The sequence below is a fragment of the Pyxicephalus adspersus genome, chromosome 2, assembly GCF_032062135.1.
Source record: "Pyxicephalus adspersus chromosome 2, UCB_Pads_2.0, whole genome shotgun sequence".
Taxonomy (NCBI): Eukaryota; Metazoa; Chordata; class Amphibia; order Anura; family Pyxicephalidae; genus Pyxicephalus; species Pyxicephalus adspersus.
In genome coordinates this window covers 101,313,716-101,339,351 of record NC_092859.1, presented here as the reverse complement: position 1 = coordinate 101,339,351, position 25,636 = coordinate 101,313,716, and the positions used below count along the sequence as shown (strand labels likewise).

At 36.0% G+C, this 25,636-nt stretch overlaps 1 protein-coding gene across 1 annotated transcript in view; it reads right to left on the bottom strand.

The window, feature by feature from the left end:
- Positions 1-25,636, bottom strand: part of CELSR1 (cadherin EGF LAG seven-pass G-type receptor 1) — a 94,631-nt gene that overhangs the window by 16,549 nt on the left and 52,446 nt on the right. The window contains 15 exon segments of the mRNA XM_072399039.1: positions 17-206; positions 2,003-2,183; positions 2,557-2,766; positions 3,601-3,695; positions 7,937-8,038; positions 9,190-9,373; positions 9,664-9,784; positions 11,222-11,363; positions 12,011-12,185; positions 13,278-13,391; positions 13,574-13,759; positions 14,148-14,314; positions 14,769-14,894; positions 15,279-15,442; positions 15,861-16,018. Of these exon segments, the coding sequence (XP_072255140.1) occupies positions 17-206; positions 2,003-2,183; positions 2,557-2,766; positions 3,601-3,695; positions 7,937-8,038; positions 9,190-9,373; positions 9,664-9,784; positions 11,222-11,363; positions 12,011-12,185; positions 13,278-13,391; positions 13,574-13,759; positions 14,148-14,314; positions 14,769-14,894; positions 15,279-15,442; positions 15,861-16,018 (2,315 nt within the window).

Sequence of the window (25,636 nt, the reverse complement as noted above, 5' to 3'; positions counted from 1 at the left end):
AGACAATGAAAAGTACCTCAGACTCCTGCGGTCGGGATCATAATTTTCTGGCAACAGCTGGCCCAGAGAGCGGTACACAATAACCATAGCAACTGCATGTTGGTTTGATGAATCCGGCTGCCTCTTTTTCCTCTTAGAGAGACGGGGGTCATATTCATCCTCACCGCTAGGATATTTCAGGTTTGAAGGTTTTATTGTAGGCAGTGCTAGGTAAGAGATCAATTACAGCCTCAATTTAGTGGCCTCTTAAGTCACACAACACAGCTACTATCTATCTGATCTTACTGGCTTTAAAACATTTATGCTGCATTGCATACAAAACATAAAATGTCACGGTCAATAAATGAAACACAACCTCATCTGAACAATGGTGCTAAAACTGTGAAGTCATGCAATGAAATCCTAAAACATCTAATAAAATTTCATATGTACAGTAATAAATCCTGAAATAAAACTTTCTGTAAAAAGTCACTCTTTGCAACAAGTACACCTTGCAGGTTTTTCCAATAATAGTTATATTAAAAGGCGGGTTCTATCATCTACTGCCTTCCAGTTAACATGATAACTGTATCATTAAAAATAGACATTTTTTGCAGCACAGACATCTGATAAAATAAATAAATCAACCATGAAGGTAATGAAAACTTTTGTGCCCCGTAGGACTGAATCATTTGTAAGTGTGTGACAAGATTAAATCATGATTCATTGTAAAGAGAATAGGTGACTTTGGGACATTGTTCTTTGTGGATGTGAAAAGTGAATTAGAATAGTCACAAAGCTGTGTTCCCCAAACCACTTGTTAGCAGCTTGCAGCTCTTTGCGGTTTCTGATGATGGTGGCTTAGCTCATGTCTGTCTTCCTGTATTACAAACTATACATTAATATAAGGCCTGGTGGAAACTAACAAATTTATATAATACCAGACCATGAAGATGGATGTTACACATTATAATGCAAATGCATTAACAAAAATGCAAACGCATTGCCAATAATAGTCCAATGTATAGTACTGGCATATCTAAAAACTTTAAAAGAAGCTCTTGTATGAAAAATTATTCAGGTACCAAAATCAGTTACTATGTGATGCATAAGCTTCATAAGTAAAAAAAATAAAAATAAAGAATAACTCCTTTATATTCCCTTACTGAGCCAAATCCTTCTTCATGTGTGTCTCACATATTCTCCCTCCCATACACTGCAGCTCACACTGGGAGAATTAAAGTAGCAGAGGAAATGCTGTCAATTCAGAAATCAGTGGGTAAATGTGGCCATGTGCCTGACACATCAAAGGCTTGTGAGACATGAGTGGCAATACCTTTTTATCCCAATGCACAAAGGGACAGCCTACATGAGAGCGGCCCTGAGTTTTGCAGCAATTCAGCATTGTTGTCCCACCATCACACAGAGCTGCTAGAAGTGCACCCCACTAGCAGACTCATAAGATATTTGTGAAGATTTCAGTAAAGATGTGTTTATAATAAATATTATTATAATAGATTTGTCTCTACACAAATATTCTTAACTGGTCTACAAAAAATGTTTTCCTAATATTTGCATGTCAATCATTTTGAAAATAATAAATATAAATTAAGTTAACCAAGGGGGTCCTATAAAGGCTAATTTATATACTTTGGTGTACCGCCATGTTATATATGTAAGGGGGAGAAACATAAAATAAACAAGGTGGGATCTTTGTAAAAAAAAAATTGGTTTATGATCATCATTACATAAGGCTTAATAAATCAAATCAAAGCCACTCAGACCCAAGTAATTACTGAGAACTTAGAGTTGGTATATGGATATTAGCACTGCTTTACTATTATTCCCCACAGAGAAATAGAAGGATAGAAGCTAATCTGGAAATCAATTTGAAAGAAGAATATAATAGAAACAATAAAATACATAAAGTAAAAATGTAAAACCTACACACGGCATAATGTATTATTCAAGACACTAGTCAATGTAAAAGCTTTGAAACACAAAAAACACTACTGTCATTTACCTATTCTTTCCGGAGGTTTAAACAGAGTGTCAGGGAACTGGACTGACGACTGCAAATCCTTAGGATAATCTTCATATATCATATTAAACTCGGGTACTGTGGCTCCACTGAAATTAGCCTTGTCAAATATGTCTACAGCAATGACTGATAAATAGAATAGACAGAAAGAGGTGAATGGATTATATCAACCCATTAAGAGAGGGCTATTAGGAGCTTTACAATTCCCCACCCTAAAAGAACTAATAGTAAAAATAAAGTAGCTGTAATTATATATATATATATATATATATATATATATATATACACACACACACACACACACATATTTATACATACAGAAAGAATTGGAATTTCTGCCTGTCATTTCCTGTTCATGTGAAGCCAAGAGAAGAAATGATGGGTATAGATGCTGCCAGAACCATAAGCAGCATCGCTCTGCTCTAAGCTCTGGTTGGCATTAGGATAGGGCATTCACTTATTGGTAAATCCACAACAATGTCTACAATTTCGGTTACTTGCTTATTTGATCATCAGTGTGTCCTTTGACTAAATACCTCATTAAATTCCACATCCCTCGTAGCAGCCAGGTCAAAGCCTTGTTGCTCACTCTCATACTGCAGCACCTTGACAAGCATCTGATAGCTAGTTCTGACGTCATTGCCATAGAAGGTCTGTGTGTGGTTGGTGGCATTCTGTAGAACTCTAGCAATTTCAATAGTTTTGATGCCATCCAAACTTGTCTCGTTTCGGTGAAGCTTTTCATTCTGCAGAACAAATTAAGACAGACGTTATAACTCTTGCAGCTTTGTTATTCATAAAGTATATACCAAAAAGCTACAAATGCATGACCATACATGCAACTCACAACACAATCTAATTATTGGCTTTATGTTACTTTCATGTTGTTTTTCTGAAAGCTGCGCAGAAGTGGCCATGGTTATGTTGGCATTACCTGTACAAATACTTGTAGGCATACCACAAAATGTATGGGTGTTGTGCAATACAAGAAGTATAACTGAAGACAAGCACAGGATTCCTGACATTCATTAGCAAAGCGTGTTTGTAGAGCTGAGTACACATGCTTCAAACTGTCAGAAAAAGAATAAGAATCACTTTACAGCATATCTATTTTACACAGTCCTAGACTGGTCTATCTCGTTATTAGAACATCCACACGTGAGCTCCAAGCTTCCAAACCAACCTTTTTATGGAAGCGGTAGTACTAATATTCATTATTATTAGTTTTAATATTAAACTAGAGGAATTAGTACTACTGCTTAAAGGAAGCAGTAGTACTAATATTCATTAATATGACAACTTTAATTTGCCATCTTGCAAACATCCATTTAGTTGCTACAGATAATATTAAGATTTGTTATTTAATCTTTTTAGCTTTTGTATACCACAAGCATAAATAAAAAAAAATCAGTATTGATGATCATCTTTCACCAGTAATGAGAAAGGAAACCTGTCACAAGAAAAACTTGGAGGACTCCACTGAGGATCTCCTATTCTGAAAATTTTAATTTATTTGCAGGTCCAAATTTTTCCTATGTTAAAATGGATCCGGTGTTTGGGCAGCTCAGTAATGCTCTTACCAGAGTTTTCAGTTCCAAGAAGGTCAGTGTGGTGCAGTTGAAGAGTTCGGGAGGAAGCCAGCCTTTTTCCTCACTGCAGTGTCGGATCGCCTTGCCTGCAGAAAACAAATGTACACAAATCAAAAAATCAGACTTCATCGCAGCTATGCTTATTATTTCTTTAAACTCTCTACTAGAAATCAGTTTTGGGTTTATGTAACGGAACAACATAGCTGTGTATGGCGAAAGAAAAAAAGATTATAGAATAACATTTATGTAAAAAAACAAACAATGTTAAAATTCCCCACCTAATTAATGTTAAGGACTGTGCTGTTCTATCTGTGTCTATGACACACCCAAATACATATATAAAAACCTTTTACTTGCATATTACAGCATGTTGTAATTATGTGCACTTATATTTCAAGGATTATTAAAACAGAAGAAATAAATTGTACATATGAAACTTATACTGCTGCCTGTGACTACAACACACCTTTGTGGGCCTGAGGACAATGCAACATCTATGCATGTGTATCTCCAGAGTGGGGCCACAAAGAAAGAGCAAAGAGTATTCATGGACTAGTTTCAAAACCTCTCCACAAAATAATTATCTGACATTTATCAAGTTAAACCAGGTTTTCTAAACAAATCCCTAGGCAGAAATATCAAGTGTAGGATATTTCAGCACCTTAAAAGGTAGTAAATAGTCTCATAAATTCAGCCTCAGCCTATGTATCCTGACTGTGCAGAAGTTATCTGTATGTACAGGATCGGTGCTATACGATCGTTCGTCGTTCGTTTACCAACGATAATAATTGGAAGTGTGTACGTAGCTTAAGTGTACTAGTAAGTGTGTGAAAGTAAAGGTATTAAACTTAAACGGACCTCCTTGTATACCATCAGTCATAAAAATGATTTTAAGTAGAATCTAGCACAAAGTCCAGAACTGCAAACTAAAATATTGTTTTTCCAAATAAAAATAAAAAAAGCATGCCATTTTCTTCACACCAGGAAACCCATGGTTTCTTTAAAGTTACAGTCAATAGAAAAGATACATATGTAACCAAACTATTTAATACAAATTGTCAGTATTTGCATAGAACATTGCAATTCTAATTGTAGCTGAAAGGTTACTTTGTATAATCTTAAAGAAATGTGATTTAATTGTGCTGAGAAGATAATGAGCAACTGAAAACTATCACTGTTTGCACTACTTACAACGTGTAATAAGAAATCTCTAAAATCCTAGCCAAATAAAAGAAGAAACGTTCTGATATTAGCACTGGTTGTGATCAATAGGACATCACAGGGTCAAAAACATGCATCTGGTTAAAGGGGGTGCTTTTTTTCCCACACACACACACAATCACCTTCCTCATCAGAAAACTGGTGATTGTTATAAAACTACAGGTGGGGACAATCATGAGCAGAATTGCACATCTTCCACAGGGGACTACAGACAGAAATATCAAGTGTAGGATATTTCAGCACCTTAAAAGGTAGTAAATAGTCTCATAAATTCAGCCTCAGCCTATGTATCCTGACTGTGCAGAAGACTGTGCCACAGTGATTTACTTTTAATTAATAGGTTGGGGGTTTTAACACAGACTTGGTGGAATGTATCATTGATCTGCCAAGTCACTATGCAAGTCTAGAGGCTTCTGGTATGTCCTCATGTTTGTAAGTGTACTAGTAAGTGTGTGAAAGTAAAGGTGTTAAACTTAAACGGACCTCCTTGTATACCATCAGTCATAAAAATGATTTTAAGTAGAATCTAGCACAAAGTACAGAACTGCAAACTAAAATATTGTTTTTCCAAATAAAAATAAAAAAAGCATGCCATTTTCTTCACACCAGGAAACCCATAGTTTCTTTAAAGTTAGTCAATAGAAAAGATACATATGTAGCCAAACTATTTATTACAAATTGTCAGTATTTGCATAGAACATTGCAATTCTAATTGTAGCTGAAGGGTTACTTTGTATAATCTTACAGAAATGTGATTTAATTGTGCTGAGAAGATAATGAGCAACTGAAAACTATCACTGCTTGCACTACTTATAACGTGTAATAAGAAATCTCTAAAATCCTAGCCAAATAAAAGAAGAAACGTTCTGATATTAGCACTGGTTGTGATGAATAGGACATCACAGGGTCAAAAACATGCATCTGGTTTAAGGGGGTGCTTTTTTTTCATCACCTTCCTCATCAGAAAACTGGTGATTGTTATAAAACTACAGGTGGGGACAATCATGAGCAGAATTGCACATCTTCCACAGGGGACTACAGAGGCAGGGATCACAGTACTAGGGAAATTCATGGGTCACCGTGCTGGGATGATTCAAGGTCAGCATTAAACTTTTGTAACACCTTGCTTTCCCTTATGAATTGCTACATCAAATATACCATGATGTGTCTTTTTCATACAAATATTTGTAATTGGTAGACTCATTGAATTAGTATTTGTTATCAGTTAAGATGGTCAAAGAGGCTTGTGAAACCTGCAGTCAAATTTGTTTACTATGGCATCATTAATTGTCACCTGTCATAGAACAAAGCTTAATACAATAATGGCATGCCCATTCTACCCATTTCTGCCACAAAGGAAGTGAATGTTTGGCCAGAGTGGGATATGAGTCACAGTGTACATAATTTATTGTCTAGGTTTACATGCCTGCCATACACTGAACTAACAAGAGTGTTTAAATGTAGACAATCACTACACTACAGATCTGAGATCTAAAGCAAAGTTTATTTTTGCAAAAAAATATAAAAATGAGCATTTGTTTTTTTTTTTTTAAATATTATTCCTTATATTGCTTTTTGTTTTTTTTACACAGATTCTACAAATATGTAGTGTATTTAAAAGATTTTACAATACATCATCATGATCTATGAAATTAGGTAAAACATTTCAGTTGCATTAGAACACAATACACCCTGGATGGAAATGGAGTAAAACTGACATCTGACCTTTACAGTAAGTGCATGCCACATACACGGAATAACTTACAAGCAGAAGTGGATGGCATTAATAATGTAACAGAAACATGCAAGGAAAGACCTGAAGTTCTCACATACCATCTTCATGCCATTACAATACATGTTTCTTATTGATGTGTACCTTTCAAGATACACACAAGCTGTTTTATGTAAATTGCTTATTTTACATTCATGTGTACACAAGAAAAATGTTACAGGAACTTATAAGAACTGAGAATGCTCTAAGTGAAGGAAGAATAATGGAAAAAACATTTTGTTTCTGAAACACAATGAACTCTTGTCCAGTGATCCTACATGGAGTTCCAGTAAACACATAGACAGTGATCTTGTCCAAGGTCCCTTTTAAAGCATAGAAAGGTAGCTAACAAAGGACAATAGGCAGCAAGACAAAGTCACCTATATGTTAAGTATCTATTGCTCTGTGGATGCGTCTCACAATGCTGGGAAAGTTACCAGTAGTACCTTGATATTATTTATTAGTTTCAGGAATGGGGAAGAAAGCTGATCGCCAAGCACATAAAAGAACAGCAACCTATTCAGTTTAGTAATATTTATATTTAAATGAAACCAGTGAAAACAGGCAAACTGGAGTAAATCCCTTGTACAGAAGCACTGGGAGACAGAAGGCTAAAGCTACGTACACACGTCAGATTTTTATCGCCCGATAATCGGCATCGGCCAATTATCGGGCGAAAATCTGGCGTGTGTACAGTCGGTGTCGTCCATCGTCCGGACGACCGACCTGCCGGATCCACGGACGATGGACGACAGCCAATCCTAATGAAAGGGAAGGGGAGAGCGCGCAGCAGGGTGCCGCTCCGTCACTCTCCCCCTCCCCTCTCCATAGAGCATGAACGGTGCTGTATGTACAGCATCGTTCATGCATCTTGCACTCCCTTGTCGTTGGAAAGGATCGTGAAAGATCCTTTCCAACGACAAAAATTGGAAGTGTGTACGCAGCTTAATACTTGGGACTAATCAGGTGACTGAATTCACTTGGCTAAATAAAGAGCAGACTGCTGAGAGGCAGACATATTCTTTTCTGGTTGTTGCTGCTCTGCCACTGCCCAATCACAGCTCACAAACCAGGAACATGGAGTTTTGAAGGGAGGCAGTGCTTGGCATGAAGATGCTGTCTAAACCCAGCTACCACCAACATTCTTTTTCTTTTTTTTTTGCCTGGAGATCAGCATTAAGCAAATCTGCAGCATGAAAAAAGGAATGAAGGATCAGTGCAGCACATTTTCCTATGCACAATCTGTGGTATGTACACATATAAGTGAGCTCCAGGGTATTTTTATGTTACTGAGTGATTTTTGAACATGGGGTTTGGTTTCCTTATTTTACTTACCCACAGATCCCTTTGGGCATGGAACAGCAGCTGGTTGCCCAAACTTGGTCTGTGGCCACCAGATTCCAGCCTCGAAGGCTTTGGGACATCCATTGTAAATCACTGATAGGAAAAAAAAAATCATTACCACTATTTCCACAAATGTTTATGATGGCAAAAGTTTCACCCTAAATAATCTATAACTAGTGATTTACAAAACACTGAAACATAAAAAAATATCAGCTGAGTGAAATAAAGACCACATGCCAATTACTTAAGACTGACAGGTCCTAATGATAAGAACAGCCATGATAGAAAGAGAAAACATTCTCTTACATTACAAAAACATTTAGGGTTCCTGTCACCTAGCAGGTCTGTAGCCAACAGTAATAAAAAATGTCACTTGTCTGCAGCTGTTCCCTACTGACTCATCCTGTGCCAACAAGGTTCACAAAGAACAAAACCAGAACTTGATTCCAATTTGAGGAACATGGTTAATGGAAACTCATATGGGTCATAACTTCCTTTCTTTTCGGATTCTGGCAGCAAAATAGACAGCAATCCTATGGAATGTCTGCCTCACAACTTTCTGCAATACTTCCTAACAACGCAATTTCGATGACTCATATTTATTTACCATACTTATGCTTTAGTAAAATAAATTTATCTGCAGAAAAGTAAAGACAGGTGACCTTACTATAACATGACACTTTTTTGGATGAAAAATACACAAAACCTGCAAAAACCTTAAAACAAAATAAACCCAGTTGGCTAACTTATTAAGATGAAAAGAATAGGAAAGAGAGAAGTAGTCCACAGCAATCCAACCAGAATTAAAACATGATGAGAGTAACTAAACCTGGCTGTCACCAGTAACTACACTTTCATATTAATAAAAGGAAAAGATACGTTTCTTTCAGGTTACACAATGAAATCACATCCGGTTAGAAATATAGCTAAATTCCAGCCATATTCCATTTAAATTAAGCACAAATGTTTTTTCCCCCAGTGTAAATTCATTCATGTCACTGCAGAAACAAAAATGTGCCCAGCTATGCTATCCTATATATGGGCCTCTGGCCAATAAAGCACAGGTTGCTTTCTACCACATCATTTTAACTGACATGTGCTACTAGAACTCTATAGCTGTTACAATTTGCTAGTGTAGCTGCTTTAAGTGCTGGATCCTTGTGAACCTATTTAGTAAAAAGAGGTATGAAAGCATTCATTCTTAATGTTTAGGTTTTATTAACATTCAGTTACAAAGCCATTACCTTCACAGCCTTTACTAGTAACTTCTGCAAAAGGATTGTCGCAGCGGTTACACTGACGCCCAATTACACCAGGTTTGCAAGGGCACTGTCCTGTCTCCATGTCACAGCCACGCTCATAAGCTCCAGATGGGAAACAGTCACACGGGTAACAAGTGTCACTCTCCTGTGGCCTATAATAATTATCCTGTAAATGCAAAAAAAAAAAAAAACAAGAAGGATAAACAAAGCACTTTTATTCTAGATGAATAAAAATAGGAACACTTAGTAGACTAAATCATCTTTAGTACATTAGCCAGCATCTGATCGCTGAAAGAGGATTGCAGATTTCTTGACGTATTACATGGTGATATAAAAATTAAACTCTTTAACATGCTTTTATTACCCAATACATTGAGACACTCTACTTATGCAATAAATAGTGATGTTGTTTTATGTTTCAATATAGGCTACTTAACCTAATTAACAAGAACTTACTTTACAGCGACATTCTCCATTTGTCTTATTGCAGTCTGGATCAAAGCCTTTGCTCACATCACAGTTACAAGGTCCACAAATAGGATTGCCCCACCACCCTCTAGGACAGGGCAAATCCACTCTGTTTAATGGGAACACAAATAGAAGTTAAAATCAAGTATTCCAAAAAGTACTCAATTCAAATTCTCATTGACCAAGCTTCCTTTTTGCTTCACATTAATATCTTACCAATTCAAACAAAATGTTAGTTCTGCAATATGTTCTAATTAGTAACACAGACATCAATAAAAACCTGTCTGGAAGCCTCTTTCACTTGAGATTAAAAAAATATATATCTATTGCAGTCTGGATCAAAGCCTTTGCTCACATCACATTTACAAGGTCCACAAACAGTCTTTGGCATACATAATACAATGGAGACACATGACTTTTGAATATATATATAAATTAATTAGACACAAAGATCACACAAAATCAAATAAATACACAAAAAGCAAAAAGTGAAAATAGCTAGAAAGGCTAAATGATTATGTGTATCACTGAAGTAAAAAAATCTTGTTAGAAAAAACAATTGCTTGTGGATCGGCTCCTGGTACGTTATTGCATATTTTCAAGGAGTGCCTTTCTTTGTCTACTCACTGGTCTTTGGTGGCAGACCTTTGTCCATAAGCTCACAGATATTAATATTAAAGATAAACCCGCTTTCGCGTTACTCCATGTCTCTGATATGTCGAAAATGGCATACAAAACTCTTTATTACGACATCTCTTGAATGCCACAAAGGCATGCATTTCTGCAATGTGGAAGTATGACAAACCGACAACCCTTAGGCACTGGCCAATGAGGATGGCAGATGTTTACCGTATTGAAGACCTGATGACAGCTGGGACGAATCAGACTGATAAATTTATCCAGACCTAGTATTACTGGGTTCAGTTTAGTACATCTGCAGAATATGGTAGATTGGCCGGTGACTCCTCTCGTAAAGAGTGAGTTATTGTGTTTGATTGTAAAGACCGAACTGACACATTGGCCCTGATTTATTAAAGCTCTCCAAGGCTTGGGAGAATACACTTTGATCAGTGAAGCTGGGTGATCTAGCAAAGCTGCAATGGATCTGGTCCAGGATTCAAAACATTTGCTAGCAAATTATTTAAAGAAATCCATTCCAGGTTTTCTGGATCACTCGGCTTCACTGAAGAAAGTGTATTCTCTCCAGCCTTGGAGAGCTTTAGTAAATCAGGGTCATTAAGTCGAGACACCCCCCACCCCCCACCCACCCACCACACCCTCCTCTCTATTTCTTTTCTTTTTTCTTCTTTTGCTTCTGCAAATATATAAAAAAAAACTGGGGTTTCTATTTATTTTACTATTTCATCATTGCATTATCATAATGTGTTTGTGTATTTGGCTAATGTTTTCTCAGGACATTGTTTTCATATTGTTTTCCTCGTACATTGTGTAACATGCCATTTTATTGTCATGTAAACCCTGGAACATCTCAATAAAAATTATTTAAAACAAACAAAAAAACAATTGCTTTTAAATAAGACCTTACTTGTTCTCGCAGTATTGTCCATAGTAGCTTGCTCCACATTCACAAGTGTAACCATGGGAAGAACTTGGTTTTCTAGCACAAGTAGAAACATGCTCACAAGGGTTCAGGCTGCACACATCAACACAATCTCTTCCAAAGAAGCCTGGAGGAAAGATGAGGATTTAGTTACATGTGCTACTGGGCTGATGCCACATCAAACATTGACAGCTTTCAAAATTACTTCATCAATAAACAGATTAATGTCACATTTAAATGTAGCATCCACTACATGTCATGCCCATATAGACGGATTTTATTCCTGACCTCTTTTTTTATGAAAATATCTGAAGGCAAAAAGACCAATCAGTCAGTGTTACTATTGCCAAGTATGCTTTTACCAACTCATTAACAAAAGGTTTCTTAAATTTTTTTCCAGTTTTACCCAGATATGTACATTTCACATGTGGATGCTTGGATTGGATTCAAGAATACTTTCTGGACTGTACAAAGCAGTTTATTCAAAATTACATTTTAGTGTCTAAAAAAGGAACATTTTAGAATAGAAGAACAGCGATCTCTATTACAGCCATTTAAAAATATAGCCTTTCTAAACTATTGAAAGATATACTGAATATTCTTACAATTAAGCATTATTACTATTTATTATTATTGCTTTTAACTAAAACAATCAAAAATATAACTTAGAAGTAGTTAAAAATAACTCTGGAAAATGACCTTGAATGATATTGACGTTTACAGATTATTTACTTAGAAGCATGGTATTTCTAGTGTAGAAAATAGAAGTCTTACCTGGTTCACAATTACAAGAAAAGCTGTTCCACTCATCACTGCAGTCACTATGGTATGGACATGGATTTGAGTCACAGGGATTATCTACTTCGCAGCCACTTTCCACATTGATGACATTTGCTTTATTCATGTTTAGGGTTGCTGTGTTGGTTGAAGTTTCTCCCATTCTTACTCCCTAATGGAAATGAACAATACCATTTAGGTGTGTGAGCATGGCATTACGAGGTACAGTCTTGGGCATACATAATACAATGGAGACACGTAACTTTTGACTCAAATGAATGAAGAGCTCCAACAGTAGTGAATTTATCAGGTGATTGATTTGTAGCAATTAACAAAAAATAACATATAGAATGCCTGCCTTATTTTAGCACACATACTATCAGAAGCCATACCTTTGAAAAATTACTTTAATTCTGTGGCAAAGCACGGGTGTGAAAGTTTTTATAATGTTGACTGCCAGAAAAAAAAATGATTCCTTCCAGTTGTCTAATAATTGTGCATGTACTAAAGGGTGGTAGCAGAGCTCTTTGTGATAAAGTGGGGGTAGTAACCAGGACCCAACCACTGGTAAAAGTACAACAATTCCTGCTGTATTTAGTTTTTTTTTTTTTTTTGTAAATGGTGCCATTTTTTAAGTCTTTCAAAAACCTTTTTTTAATTGGTTTTGTTTCTGTAAATTCCGTAAGTTCCAAAAATCATTTAGGAGGAAGGGAATAAGGCTGAATTTTGTTTTTAACATGGTGTACAAAAAGGAGGTGTAGCTATGCAAGTGAAGGATGACTGACATTCTCATTTATCTTACAGAATGACATGTAGACACATGAACAAAGAACACGTGAGGGTAATTTCACCCTTACCTTTTCTCACAGGTCTGCCAGGTTAACATGAACAAACACAAATGTTACTGTCATGTTAGAGAAATCTGTAAACTGCTTCTAAATTGTAACAGACCAGTAAAATATGGTAAGCAGGCAAATACTAGGAAGTTTGATGTAACAATCCTCTACTTTTCTGGGTTAAGGAACCTAAAGATCTTCATACAGTCCTTTTTTGACAAGTATATACCATATAAAACGCACAAAGAAAATCCCCTAGAAATAACAAAATATTCCAGGAACAACCCATTTATTGTAATAGTAGCACAGTATGAAGCCTACTGCATTTTAATTACAAATGGAAAATTATAGGACTCCAGAAGTATGAGGCAATATGATCAGTAATTGTCAGGGCCAGCAGTACCCTTAGTTCTCTGTACTAGACTCACCTTCATACAGCCATTAAATCCTTGTGTTATGAGGGTATCAGTTTCGGATAAACCACCAACAAAGATTGTTTTCAGTTTCAGTCCTGGCAGGTCATTACCAATTTCCACAGAGTTCTGAAAAAGTAAAAATTATCTTAGCAAAAAAAAACATCCGTTTATAAAGCTATTCCAGAACGTTGGTGTCTGCATTCTACCAAACAAAATAAGGCCTTTACAGAATAGATGTACATATTACAAGCACAGGCTACACCAAATCTAGTCATAAAGAGCCTTATAGAAAAATTTATATTGTTTACCTGATAAATTCCATAGTCCAGATACATAATGGCCAGATACTTGATATCCTTTCCATCCTTGGAGCTTTTCAGTTCTATGAGAAGGTGGTGCCATTCGCCATCGCTGACTCTGGTCTGATGAATTTTCATACTAGCTACTTGGTTGAAACCATTGTACACTTCAAACTGAATGTGACCGTTTACTACCTATTTTTTTAAAAAAAAAGTCATTATATAGGGGTGACTTTCTGCTTAATATACTAAAAAATACAATTAGATTCCAAAACATTCAAATTTGGTGCCCTGGGGGTCTAGAATTCACACTGTCTGTCAGTGCTGACTAAAAAAAAAATATATATTATATTCAAATTACATATTTGTTATTTGGTGCCTTCTATTTTTGAAAATGTAAAAAAATCATTTAGGCAAGACAGTGACCTTGAACCACATAAGATTGTAATCTGCTGTTATTAATGGTAATGCCATAGTTGTTCCTGTGCCCAAAGCGGAATGTGGATTTCTTTGTCTGATGCATTGTTTGCGGAAGTATTGCTAAGCACTGCTGTTTATCTACATAGAAAATTTTGATATTTACCTGGATAATAATCCTAGATGAAGGCCCTGCATTAGCCTGCATTAACATGCCACTGACTTGACGAGTTCTGAACATCAGCCCAATAAACCATGGCACAGACACAGTGATTTCTATATCAGTCCAGATGACGATCCCATCTCCTTGAAAACGCTGTGGAAATGGCATAACTGAAAGGCAACACTATTGGTATTAGGACATGTTCCAAACTTTGCCACTCAGAATATACAGACTTAGATTTATTACAATAGTGAAATCAATAGAAAAACAAATTTATTTTTATTCAATGGAGAATATACAAAAACAAGCAAAAAATTAATTTTAACAATCATTTCCAAAACTATTACATTTTACTTACTACTATGTTTAGAAACTAAGTAAAGAACACATGTAAGGGATATGACTGGTAGTTTAAATAGTATTTACTTCCCTTACTACTCCTTTAAAAACTTTAAACATAACACTTTTATATTGCCTTTAGTAAGGCAAGCTGTTTTAGGGAGGACAAGATAAAAAGAAATGAATTATGCAATTGTGTGGTTCTAAGTGGGCCACAATGAACCAGTAAAAAGGTAACAGCTACTTATCTCATTAGGCAGCACGTATTAATGCTCTGTAACTTACCTAGCTCACAGTTTTTCCCTCCAAAATGTAAAGGACAGTCACAGTAGTAGGTGTTCCATTTGTTAACACAGGTGCCTCCATTCTGACAAACATTGGTGTCACAGAAATTCCTTTTTGCAAGGCAACCTTTAACGCAACAATAGAAACTCATATTAGTGCAATAAATAATGGACTATAATGTCAATAGCTACTGATGTTTAGGTGTGAATTGAATACTTGTAGAGCCGAATGCTAGGGGAAAATGTGCAGGAAATGAGTGCCTAGAGTGCAGTCCAAGTAAAGAATATGCTTCCAAACCACACCATATCACCCATGTTACCATGACAAATTTATTTCTGCCCCTAATCCCAAATAGGGGCAATTTTTTTTTTAGGGATATATTGCAAACAAATGTAAATCCAAACTGGCAGCTTATCCTCTGTAGTACTCATTCTATAATATTCTATTAGATTTTAGTAACCATGAAATTAAATATATAAAATTAAATACAATACAATGTATGAATTGTACCTGCTAGGGTGCCATTGTTGGCTATAAAACTAGCCATGTCTATGGGTTTGCTGTCAATCGTTAAATTCCTCATGCAGCCAATAAATTGTCGGTTTTGCACTGGAAAGTCCTCGGGCAAGTCAGGAACACCTCCCAGCAATAGTGGTCCGGTTAGGTCAAGTGATCTTAATAAAAGAAAATAAATGGTTATATAACAAAATCACAGCTAAATATTGCCAGTACCTCATTGGTCACCAAAAATACCATCATTGTCCTGAAAAGCACAGCTTTTAGTACAGTATATATGTGTATATGTGGCACACACATGTATGTATGTGATGCATTTATACAAATGTAACTCACTTATACAGACATTTCTATTTTTTTTTTATAAATCTTTCTTTTAGTAGTTTCTTTAGGGAATATAACAAACCTTTACAGTTCACTTATGGTGATGAGCTTATATTTGAATTAGACTGAAAATTAAATTTTATAAAACACTTACATATATAAAATAAAATATTGGATTGCCATGAAGCATTTGGGGTCCATAACTAGAGCTTGAACCAAAGTTTACTCTAATATAGTTGGCCAACAACTTACTTCTTGGATCCAGTTTGGGTTCCCTGAGCAGCACATGTATAGTTCTTGATAGAATTTCCAAAACGCACCGCTATGGCTGTGTCACAATCATCCACGGTCACTACAGCCACCTTCTCCCCAGACGGTCCATGAGGTATACCCAACCTTCCAATATTGGGCTGCAAGAAAAAAACATCAATTAAGCATATTAAATATATGACAAATTATATAAAAAACTTTAGTCACACTTTTAAATAATATTAATATATATTTTTTGTCTATGTTGAAAGGGAAACACAAAGTCTGCAAGAGAAACTGTGTCTCAGAATAATAAACAGGTTTTTGACCACACATACTTGACACAGCCCCTAGATAGTGCTGCCATGTGATCTTCCCCTTTCACCTACACACTACCTGAGTGACTTGTCTAAAACAGCCTCAGGAAAAAATAAAATAAGATGAATGGTCCTAGTTCTTGTTTGATGGGGTTTGGACAGTGTTTAGGACAAGCAGATGCTGGCCAGTTGATGTTTTTTTCTTGTGGCATGGTTTGGAGTTTTACATGGCTATTAACCTGCCTGTGTAAAGCAAATACTAAAGAGAGATTCTTTGTGTGTGTAGGCTTCCAGGTACTTCTATAAACATGTCAGTCATTGTGTCAGTTGTTCAATAATTGCAGTCATTCAACATTTATGGCTCATTGCAAGGAAAATGCCATTTCCACAATTACGGAGGTCAAGGTAGGCTGCAATAAATATTAAAGGGTAATACAGAACGCACACAAATTCTGGAAGATCTGGAAGAGCTGCCATAGATATTTTTTTTTACTGCAGTGTGGTCTGGTTGTCAAAGAAACACATAGAAAAGATGTGATGACATATTCATATCATTTACAATAATTTACACAATTTGCTTACAGTTTAAGGATTGAAAAGATATTTATTCTACCACTGGCACATGATATATGAATGAATGCCCATCCTAATAACACATTCCGTATGTATGAGTGGGTAGAGTGGAATGTTTCATTTTTCCCTGGATATAACACATTTATAAAGTTTTAAATTCAACATTTAATTGGTCAGGTTGCCAATGAAGTGATGCATTTCTGATTCGCAATATATAATCCATTATCTTAGATGGAAAATTTATATTTTCTATATATCTACTGCAACAAAGATAATATGGGTTGCCGTTTTGTTTGATGATATCTGCAAAAAAAAGCTTAGTTATCTTCTGTTATGTTTCCATTCGTCATGTGTCACCTACTGTGCCAAAACCTTTAACAAATCCTTAATTTTTTGGGTTTTGTTCAAACTACAAGTAGCAAAGGACCGGTATTCAAGCAAAATACACTTCGCTGAACACAGCTCAGTACAAGATGGATTTTGGTTTATTGCTTTGGACACTGTAACTTGTAAATACTTTGTTATAGGAGATAATAACAAAGATAGATAATAATATATATACAGAAGATATTTACATCCAGATGAATGTTTATGCAGCATATACACCAACATTGCCTTGATAAGAACAGTGACATGGTATAGAACACCCAGCTAAGTAATTAATGGAGCTGAGAACAATGATGACATTTACAAGAGACTACTGCTAGTAACAGAATTCCTCTCCGGCAGTCACGCTCTGCAGTTTCAGTATGGACACTACCTGTATTTCAGGTAATACAGAGCAAGGCACTCAGGTAATTGCCTTCTTCCCCTGTTAAAGGTGATTTGGCATTCCTGTAGGAAAGCTTTTTAGTACCAGCGCTGTTCATATGATGGTGTCATAACAAAGCAATTTAGCTTGTCTTGGTGGAATGTAAGGCCTTTTTACAAGTCACTACATCGAACACACAAACTGCCATTAGTAAAACTTCACAGAAATATACTAAAAATCCCAAAGCACAGTCAGGCTCATCTAACAGTTTCAGTATCGGGGGGAGGCTGAAAAATGTCCGCAGTGCCTTACAGACAATATACAAAAAACAATTGAAAATCTGCTCAGCATTTGCAAACGTTACAAATATATTCTGTCAATGCCATTAACAGCTCTGTGGTCAAAATATCAATGTTTGAGACACAAATATTAGATAGCTGTTTAATGTGAAGGTATGACATGTTACTTCTCCTTCCTCCTAGATTGTAAATTGCTCAAGACAGGGTCCTCTACTCCTCTTGTGTCACTGTCTGAAATCACCTGTCATTTGCAACCCCTATTTATTGTACAGTGCTGCATAATATGTTGGCACTATATAAATCCTGTTTAATAATAATAACCTGGTCCAAAGCATGACATACATCACCTGAACATACCTCTATGAGTAAATAGTTACACCACCAGCTTAGCCTTTAATTTAGGACATCATCAGAGATGGAATGTAATTCTCGCCCCTAAGCACAGCTGGCTAATTCACCTTTACCATACATAGGTAAGAAAAAGCAAACCTGTAAACCTTAAGTGAATATCAGTCCTGTCAAACAGCTCACACTGCCAGGCATTTTTTTAAATCTGAATTCATTATAGATTGGTAATGCCATTAGAGAACAGACAATCCGTTCCTGTCCTAATATCACAAACAATAGAGACAGCCTAGGACTCCCAGGGGGCTCGAAGAGTGATTAAAAAGCATAGCAGTATCACTTTAATAATCACTGTCTAGTCTGGACAAAGTTTGAAGGATTATAAATGCCATCCAGCATCTATGGATACCATAGAATTTAGGCGGACATTGGGCTAGATCATCAGAGTGTGATACATTGTCAACGTGGCCATAAAGCTATCCTAAAGTGCAGGGATTTAGGATACAGGGTACATGTGTATGCAAACAATTATAATATAAATTTATTGTTCATAGATGTTAATGAAAATTTTTCACCTTTGACACATTAAGCACCAAACAAAAAGAGTTAAGTTATATTAGGACTAAATATTTGATTTCTTTAGAACATGACAAAAGAAAGGGTCAGCTTGTGTCAAAAGTAAAAGTGTACAAACAGTGATGAATGTTGGTGCACATTTATGTTATGGCAGTGGTGCAAGCTCAAAGGTGCCAGGTCACCCAAACATCTGTGCAAAGCCTGGATGGTTTCTGGGTATTTTAATTAATAAACTGTAATTACATAGCACTAACATTTTACACATCACTGTACATTAAAATAGTGGTTGCAAATGACAGATGGATACAAAAAGACACAGGAGGAGAAGAGGACCCTGCCCAAAAGAGCTTACAATCTAAGATACAATACAAATATATTTATTTTATTGCAAAGAAGAAAAACACTATTCCTGGATGTATATAAGTAGGAATCTTCCCTCGTTTACACCAGTATTTTTTTTACCTATTTTACAAGTTCTAAATCCTGCATGTTACTACAAAAACAAGTACATAGCTATTTGGTCACAGTTGCCTAGCGGTCATTTATAAAGCAAAAATGAAATGCTGAATAGTTAAACTGCAACTTGCCATCAATACCATCACTGTTGTAAGAACTTCTACAGCACGAAACCCCAATAAACAAGTGCAAATAGAAATGATTAAGTGCAAATACTCAAATCACCAGTAATCTGTCTGGGGTTGATGATTTCTATAGATTTCTGCTCTTTGCACTGAAAAAAGTTTGTAAATCTTTGTGAAACATGTCTTTCCATCTGAGTGAATATTGATTTGTCACATACATGTTGTTCTCAGTCTTCAAACATTCCCATGCTTGATCTTGTAAAGACAATAACTTTCAATGAGATGACAACAATCTATGCAAGATATATGCACAAACACATTTATACCATTTTCATGCATATAAGGGGCATCTCTGTCAATAGGAGAAAGATTGCAACTCAAAAATGTGTATGTACCAAAGACAATTCATAAGGCTTATACCTCCCTAATTGGTAAATGCTGAGAGGTAATCCAGCTGACAGTTACTTGGGTTATGGGAAGCCTATTTGTAGATATATTTATTGTTACTATGTACGAACGCCTGCTGGGACATCAGAACCAGCCAAAGAATTCAATAATTCAAAGAAGCCTCTTGGTGAAATGATTAAGGATATTTTTTAATGTATAAAGATATAAGATATATTTTTATAAATTAAAGATATAAAACAACAACAAAAAAGAAAAAATGAATCTTTCTAAAAATGAGAATAAAACCCAACTAGTACATAGCAAGTGTACATATACAAGCTAAGTCAAATATTAAGCTTGTCTACAATCACAATGATGCCGATTGTGGTAAATAACATAGAAGTTAGAAATTGCAGAAGAAAGCCAGCTTGTGCTTAACTTGTCAAAGAAGAGATAAGTGTGGGATATAAACTATGTACAGAATTCAAACCAGCTGCTCATTAGGTGTCCAGCCAGCCCTACAGAATCATTTCATTAACCTGTTGGCCTCAGACCAAAAGATGAACATGAGGACAAATCATTTCCCAGGCATCCCTTTTCTGCTCCAGTGGTCACATGTTCTTATTCCTCTTCATCTGAAACCTGCTGCAAACTATACCCCGCATCAAGTTGTTACGGTCTACATTTATACAGATTTAAACAGGAAAATCATACCTAAATAAATAATCCTAAAAGCACATAAGGCATTTACACAAGCCATATGACAAACACAATAATAAACCACGCTATTACAGTTCCAACAATTTTACCAATATAAGCCATGGCTACCTGCTTTTAACATTTCCAAAGAAATGTCCCTAAATACTGTATTGTAAACACTGAAAGTTGTGCATACGACCTAACTATATATTAATGTATCTAAAAGTCATAACTCTTCTCAGGTTTTAGAATACATAAATACAGATATGTGCTTTCAGTTCCCCAAGAGGGGTGAAAGTGCAACATGGGATGAAATTTTAGATATTGAAAAGTCTCACCATACGCATTCAAGTTCTCTATGATTTTTTTGTTATGAAGACTAGATGATAATATTTATAGTCGTAATGTCGTAAGGGTGCATTTATGACATTCGGTCTACAGAGCACAAAATCTAGCACTGCATGTGCTGCAGCAAACTGAAAGAAGGCGATGAGGTCTATTTGGGTCTATTTTTTTTTATTTTAAGACACAATGAATGAATGTAGTTCTGCTTCTTGTAAACCATGTGAATGTACAAGAGAACACCAGTCTGGCACCATAAAGACGTGGTGTGTGAAGTGTATGATTTATGTCCGAGATGAATTCTTCTGTATTTTTACCATTGAAAGACTGCAGATACTTCATCCTACAACCATCGGCATATGAAATTAGACATAATTCATTGATTCAAATAATTTTGAATAATCACAAGGTGAGAAGTAGTTAGTCTTTGAGCTGAAAGATGATATGGTCTTATGTCAACCCAAAAGTACATCATTGGTATGTTATCTTGGCAAAACCATCAAAAAGCTGAACATCCAAATAGGAAAATAATGTGTGACAAGCCTTCCCTTATGCAGCATATTTTACTGAAAATACAATAAAATCCAAAACCCCCACCAATTTGTCTAAATGAAATAAGTAAAGTGACTTATCAGAGAGGTATTTAATATGACTGATGAGCGTGTCAATAGAAAAGGAAAGTTAAGGCGGCGGTCTTTGAATTACCTCCTTGCTCAGCCTGATGAGCAATGGTGATTGGCAGAAAAGCTCAACTGAGTCAATGAGAGTTGCAGCAATGTGTCGCTTCGGTGTGTATTGAATTACCCCCTTGGAGCACTCATTAACTCAGTTATGTTACAGCTTGCCGAGTAGCCAAGGGTCCAGGAATTACAAGTAAGAACCCCAAACCTGAGTATTGACACAGATCATTCCATTGGAAACTTTCCAAACCTTCAGATGTACATTAGCAAAAATACATATATCTGATATGTCAAAATGTAACCCAACAGATATGGACAAGTTTCTTCAAACTGTCATGGAACATGTAGTACATACTGAAGCATACGTAACCCTGGTTGGATCATGTTAAATATGTATCGCATTACCTGCAGGAGTTCCTAAATGGACATTTTGTGCTGACATTACACTAGAGCCATCAACACAATTTTTGGATATTTGTATTAGAATATATAAAAAATGCCTAGATAAGCATTACACCACTGGTAAATACACAAACATATACACACACATACACACAAATTTTGCTTTACCTAGCATAGAACCATAGTGTTTATTCAGTCTGTCTAGAATTTAAATGGAGGCTGACTTCTTTACACTTACTGGTCCCCTTCCTAATCATGGACTTTTTCCTCCTATCAGCATAGTTCCTTATAAAACAGCAGCACAGAATATTTCTGTTTGCTGCTTCTCACCCTCTCTGAGCTTTGTTGTACAATCTTTGGTGATATACATATAAGGGAATGATGATACACAGCAGCAAAAAACTTTAAATTGCAGGTCCAACTGCTTGAGTCATAGCACTAACTACCTACAATTAACCTGTAATAACAACCTCACATCACATCAGTATGGTGAGATCAATAAATAGAAATTGTTTAAAACATGGCAGGGCAAAATGTCCTCCTAGGGTTAAACTATGCTGACAACTTAACAAACCTCTCAAATACTGCACACCCGATTTATTGTGCTACAAGTCGGGGGAATGTCCATATTTGCTTCCTATTTTTGGCTACCAAAAGCATAACGTATATTTACATTCCATGCAGTGAGGGGATTAAGATCTGACGGATACTGTCATTTGCAGAGTCACATACCTGCTAATCTTAAAAGAAAAAAATGATACTTTTGCACGCCATAAAACGTTCCATGGGTAATTAACCTGCACCAAGTAAAAGCTAGGGCAAGTGTTTGCTTGTTGCACTGTAATTAATTGGGATTTCTTCACAGAATATAGCCGTGCATCATTGTTATTCTGTCTTGTCTTGACAACCCAAAAGTGAAATTCTAAAAACTCTGGGACAGGTAGTGAAAAAAATATAATTGCCCAATAAGACCACAATTATCAGTGGCAAAAACATTCCATTAGATAGACCTCAATACCTTGATAGAGAGCGGACAGTGTTATTTTAGAACCAGATTCAAAATGCAATGGTGCAAATAAAATATTTTTTGATTTCTCCTTTCTTTCTCAGTGGCAATGATCAGCAGCAAGGACACAGAAAGCAATGAATGACAGGGATTAAAACCCTCATTACACTTTATTGCTTGACAATATGCCACAGTTAGCTGTGGCCCCTGCAATTACAAACTTTCAATGCTCTCTTCTATGCTGGTTTACATTTAGTTGCTATTTAATTTTCTCCATTACCCCCCACACACACAATCTATGTTTAGGACCCATTGTGGTATTCAAACTACCTTATGTTCTGGCCAAATTATATTATACAGACATATATTTTTTTGGAAAGCTCATTGACAATACAAGGGAACCCTGCTCAGCATCTATAGTAAGATATTGGGAGAAGGGGCCTGAACCATATAAGGCCATGGTAATAAATTATGAAACAAACCCAAAAGTCCAAACAGAGCAAAGCCTCAGGCTGTCAGCGTAGGACTGTAGTTTTCAGTGTTAATATACTGTCACATATTTATGTTACACAGGATATACAGTGCACACATTCACTATTTCCCTAATAAGCAATTACTAGGTGCCACATATTCCATAGGACGGTAATTCTAAAGAAAACAGTAACCAACACAAAGTGTCATGTGGGACACAAATTGTGGAAAAGTGGAAAACACACTAAAAAATAGACATTATTACCATGTAACACTATATCCAAAACAGATGATACCTTTACAGTCCTGATAACACCTAAAGCTTTATTTAAAAATGTTTACATGGAACATGAACACCACTTGGGATTCACACATTTTTCCAACTGAATTCACTCTGAAAAATGTGCAAATCTTAGGTGAAAAGTAGAATCCTTAGAGTTATCACTTTGTTAAAATGCCAATCATAATTTAGGAATCCTCTTAGGAAGATGCTGTAAATATTTACTGAAGAAGGTATTCGGATGTAAAAATGTGCCACTCAAAAACTATTGGATGACAGAGCACATTTCCCAGCATTCCTCTATTGCAGTATAATCTATGTGTCTAGATAAAGAGAGGAGTATTTCTCAGGTGGAAGGTGATGAGCAAATGTACAACCTCAGTCTTTTAACAGGTAACTAAAATGCCTGGGAGGTCTTTTGAATGCATTAATAGATGGTCAGCTGACATTCACTGAAACATTCCCTGGTGTAGAATCTATTACTGCCAATGAAACATGTGGACCTGGATGATTCTCCACCAGGGAATGCCTCAGTGAAAGTCGGATTGCCTGCTTTTTAAATAGAGCCAAAAGAGTTTTGGAATTTGGAAAGTTCTGTTCCAGAGTTAAAACACATTACTTTAAAAACATTTCTGTTTTAATTTTGGGTTTATTTAGGCCATATACAGTATCTGTACATAGTACTAGTACAATAGGTAATCATAATTGCTGGTAACATTACCAGTGAGTTAATCATCACCTAATAGGTATAATAACTTATGCAACTTGTGATATGTTACTTTTAATAAACCTAAAAAAAACTTTGCTAATAAAACTGTCATTTATAACCCACTCACATGTGCCTAAAGGTGTGATCATACAAAAATGTGGCTCCACCAAAGGGGGGAGGTAAGGAAAAGGTGAGGGGAGCATGTGCAGTTTTAAACTTAGATTATGATATTTAAGTGAATGGGATGGTTGGGGGAGGGGGGGGGCTTGGTAAAGGAGTAGTAAGGGTTACTTCACAATGGTAAGTTCTCTCTTAAAACGTGTGTTGTCTTCTGACAAACTATTTTTTGTGCTTTCAACAACATATATCTCTCTTATGCTGTAATATTATTAGAGTCTCTTGAATATTATTTGGATATTTCCAAATATTACCAATATAATACTGTAGGCAACGTCATAATTGTCAATACTGGAATACAATGTCAACAGAAGCTAAGTTGGGCAAATACAGCTATGCATTTAATTTACTTTTCACTGGAGGCTTAAATCTCTGGGCAAGTTTCCAAAGTTACTATCTGGCTTTTCTCTAATTGAGAAAATATTTGGGTAATATAAGGCATAATATATATATATATATATATATATAGTCCGCTATATTTGCTTTCCTGCTGGAACATGCTCTGATCACTGTTTATTAGTGCTCCACAGTGGTTGTGCCCTACTGTTCCTCTATGTCAGAGTCAGGTCTGGCTGAAACTTGGTTTGTGATGTACATAAGTGGCTGAGGACATAAGTGGCTGAGATTTTACCTCACAGGTTTTTGATCGTAGTGAAATGGTGATAGTAATAGCCAGAGAATCTACAAATCAGTATATGTAACAAAAATGTAAATATAAATTAGCAAGCATGTAATACTATGAGGGTTTTAAGGGTGCTGCTTCAGTTCATAAACTAGGTCCCACAAGAAAGTGAAGTTGCCCTATAGGTGTCTGCCTGCATGTTAATTCTAACAATTAATGCAAATGTGCTTTTGTAATCTGTGAGCAGTGGAATATCTAGAGCTGTGTAGTACTGGAAAAATGAACAGTACAAGTATAACATTTCTTATGCTTTAGATTGGACTTACTTCAAAAGAACACCTCTGGATTTGGGAGCACTGCCTTCTCAGTTTGTGATTGTAGAATTACAAACGAAGGTATTCTTTTTTCACAGAGGGGGAAAAGAGCTTATATTCCCTGTGCTATTTACATTTATATAGCCCGCAATGAGCTCATGTACGGTCAATAATGATCTCAGGAAGTTACCCCGAGAAAGCCTGCACAGGTCCCCTTTGTAGTGCATATTTCTGATGCACACAATAGC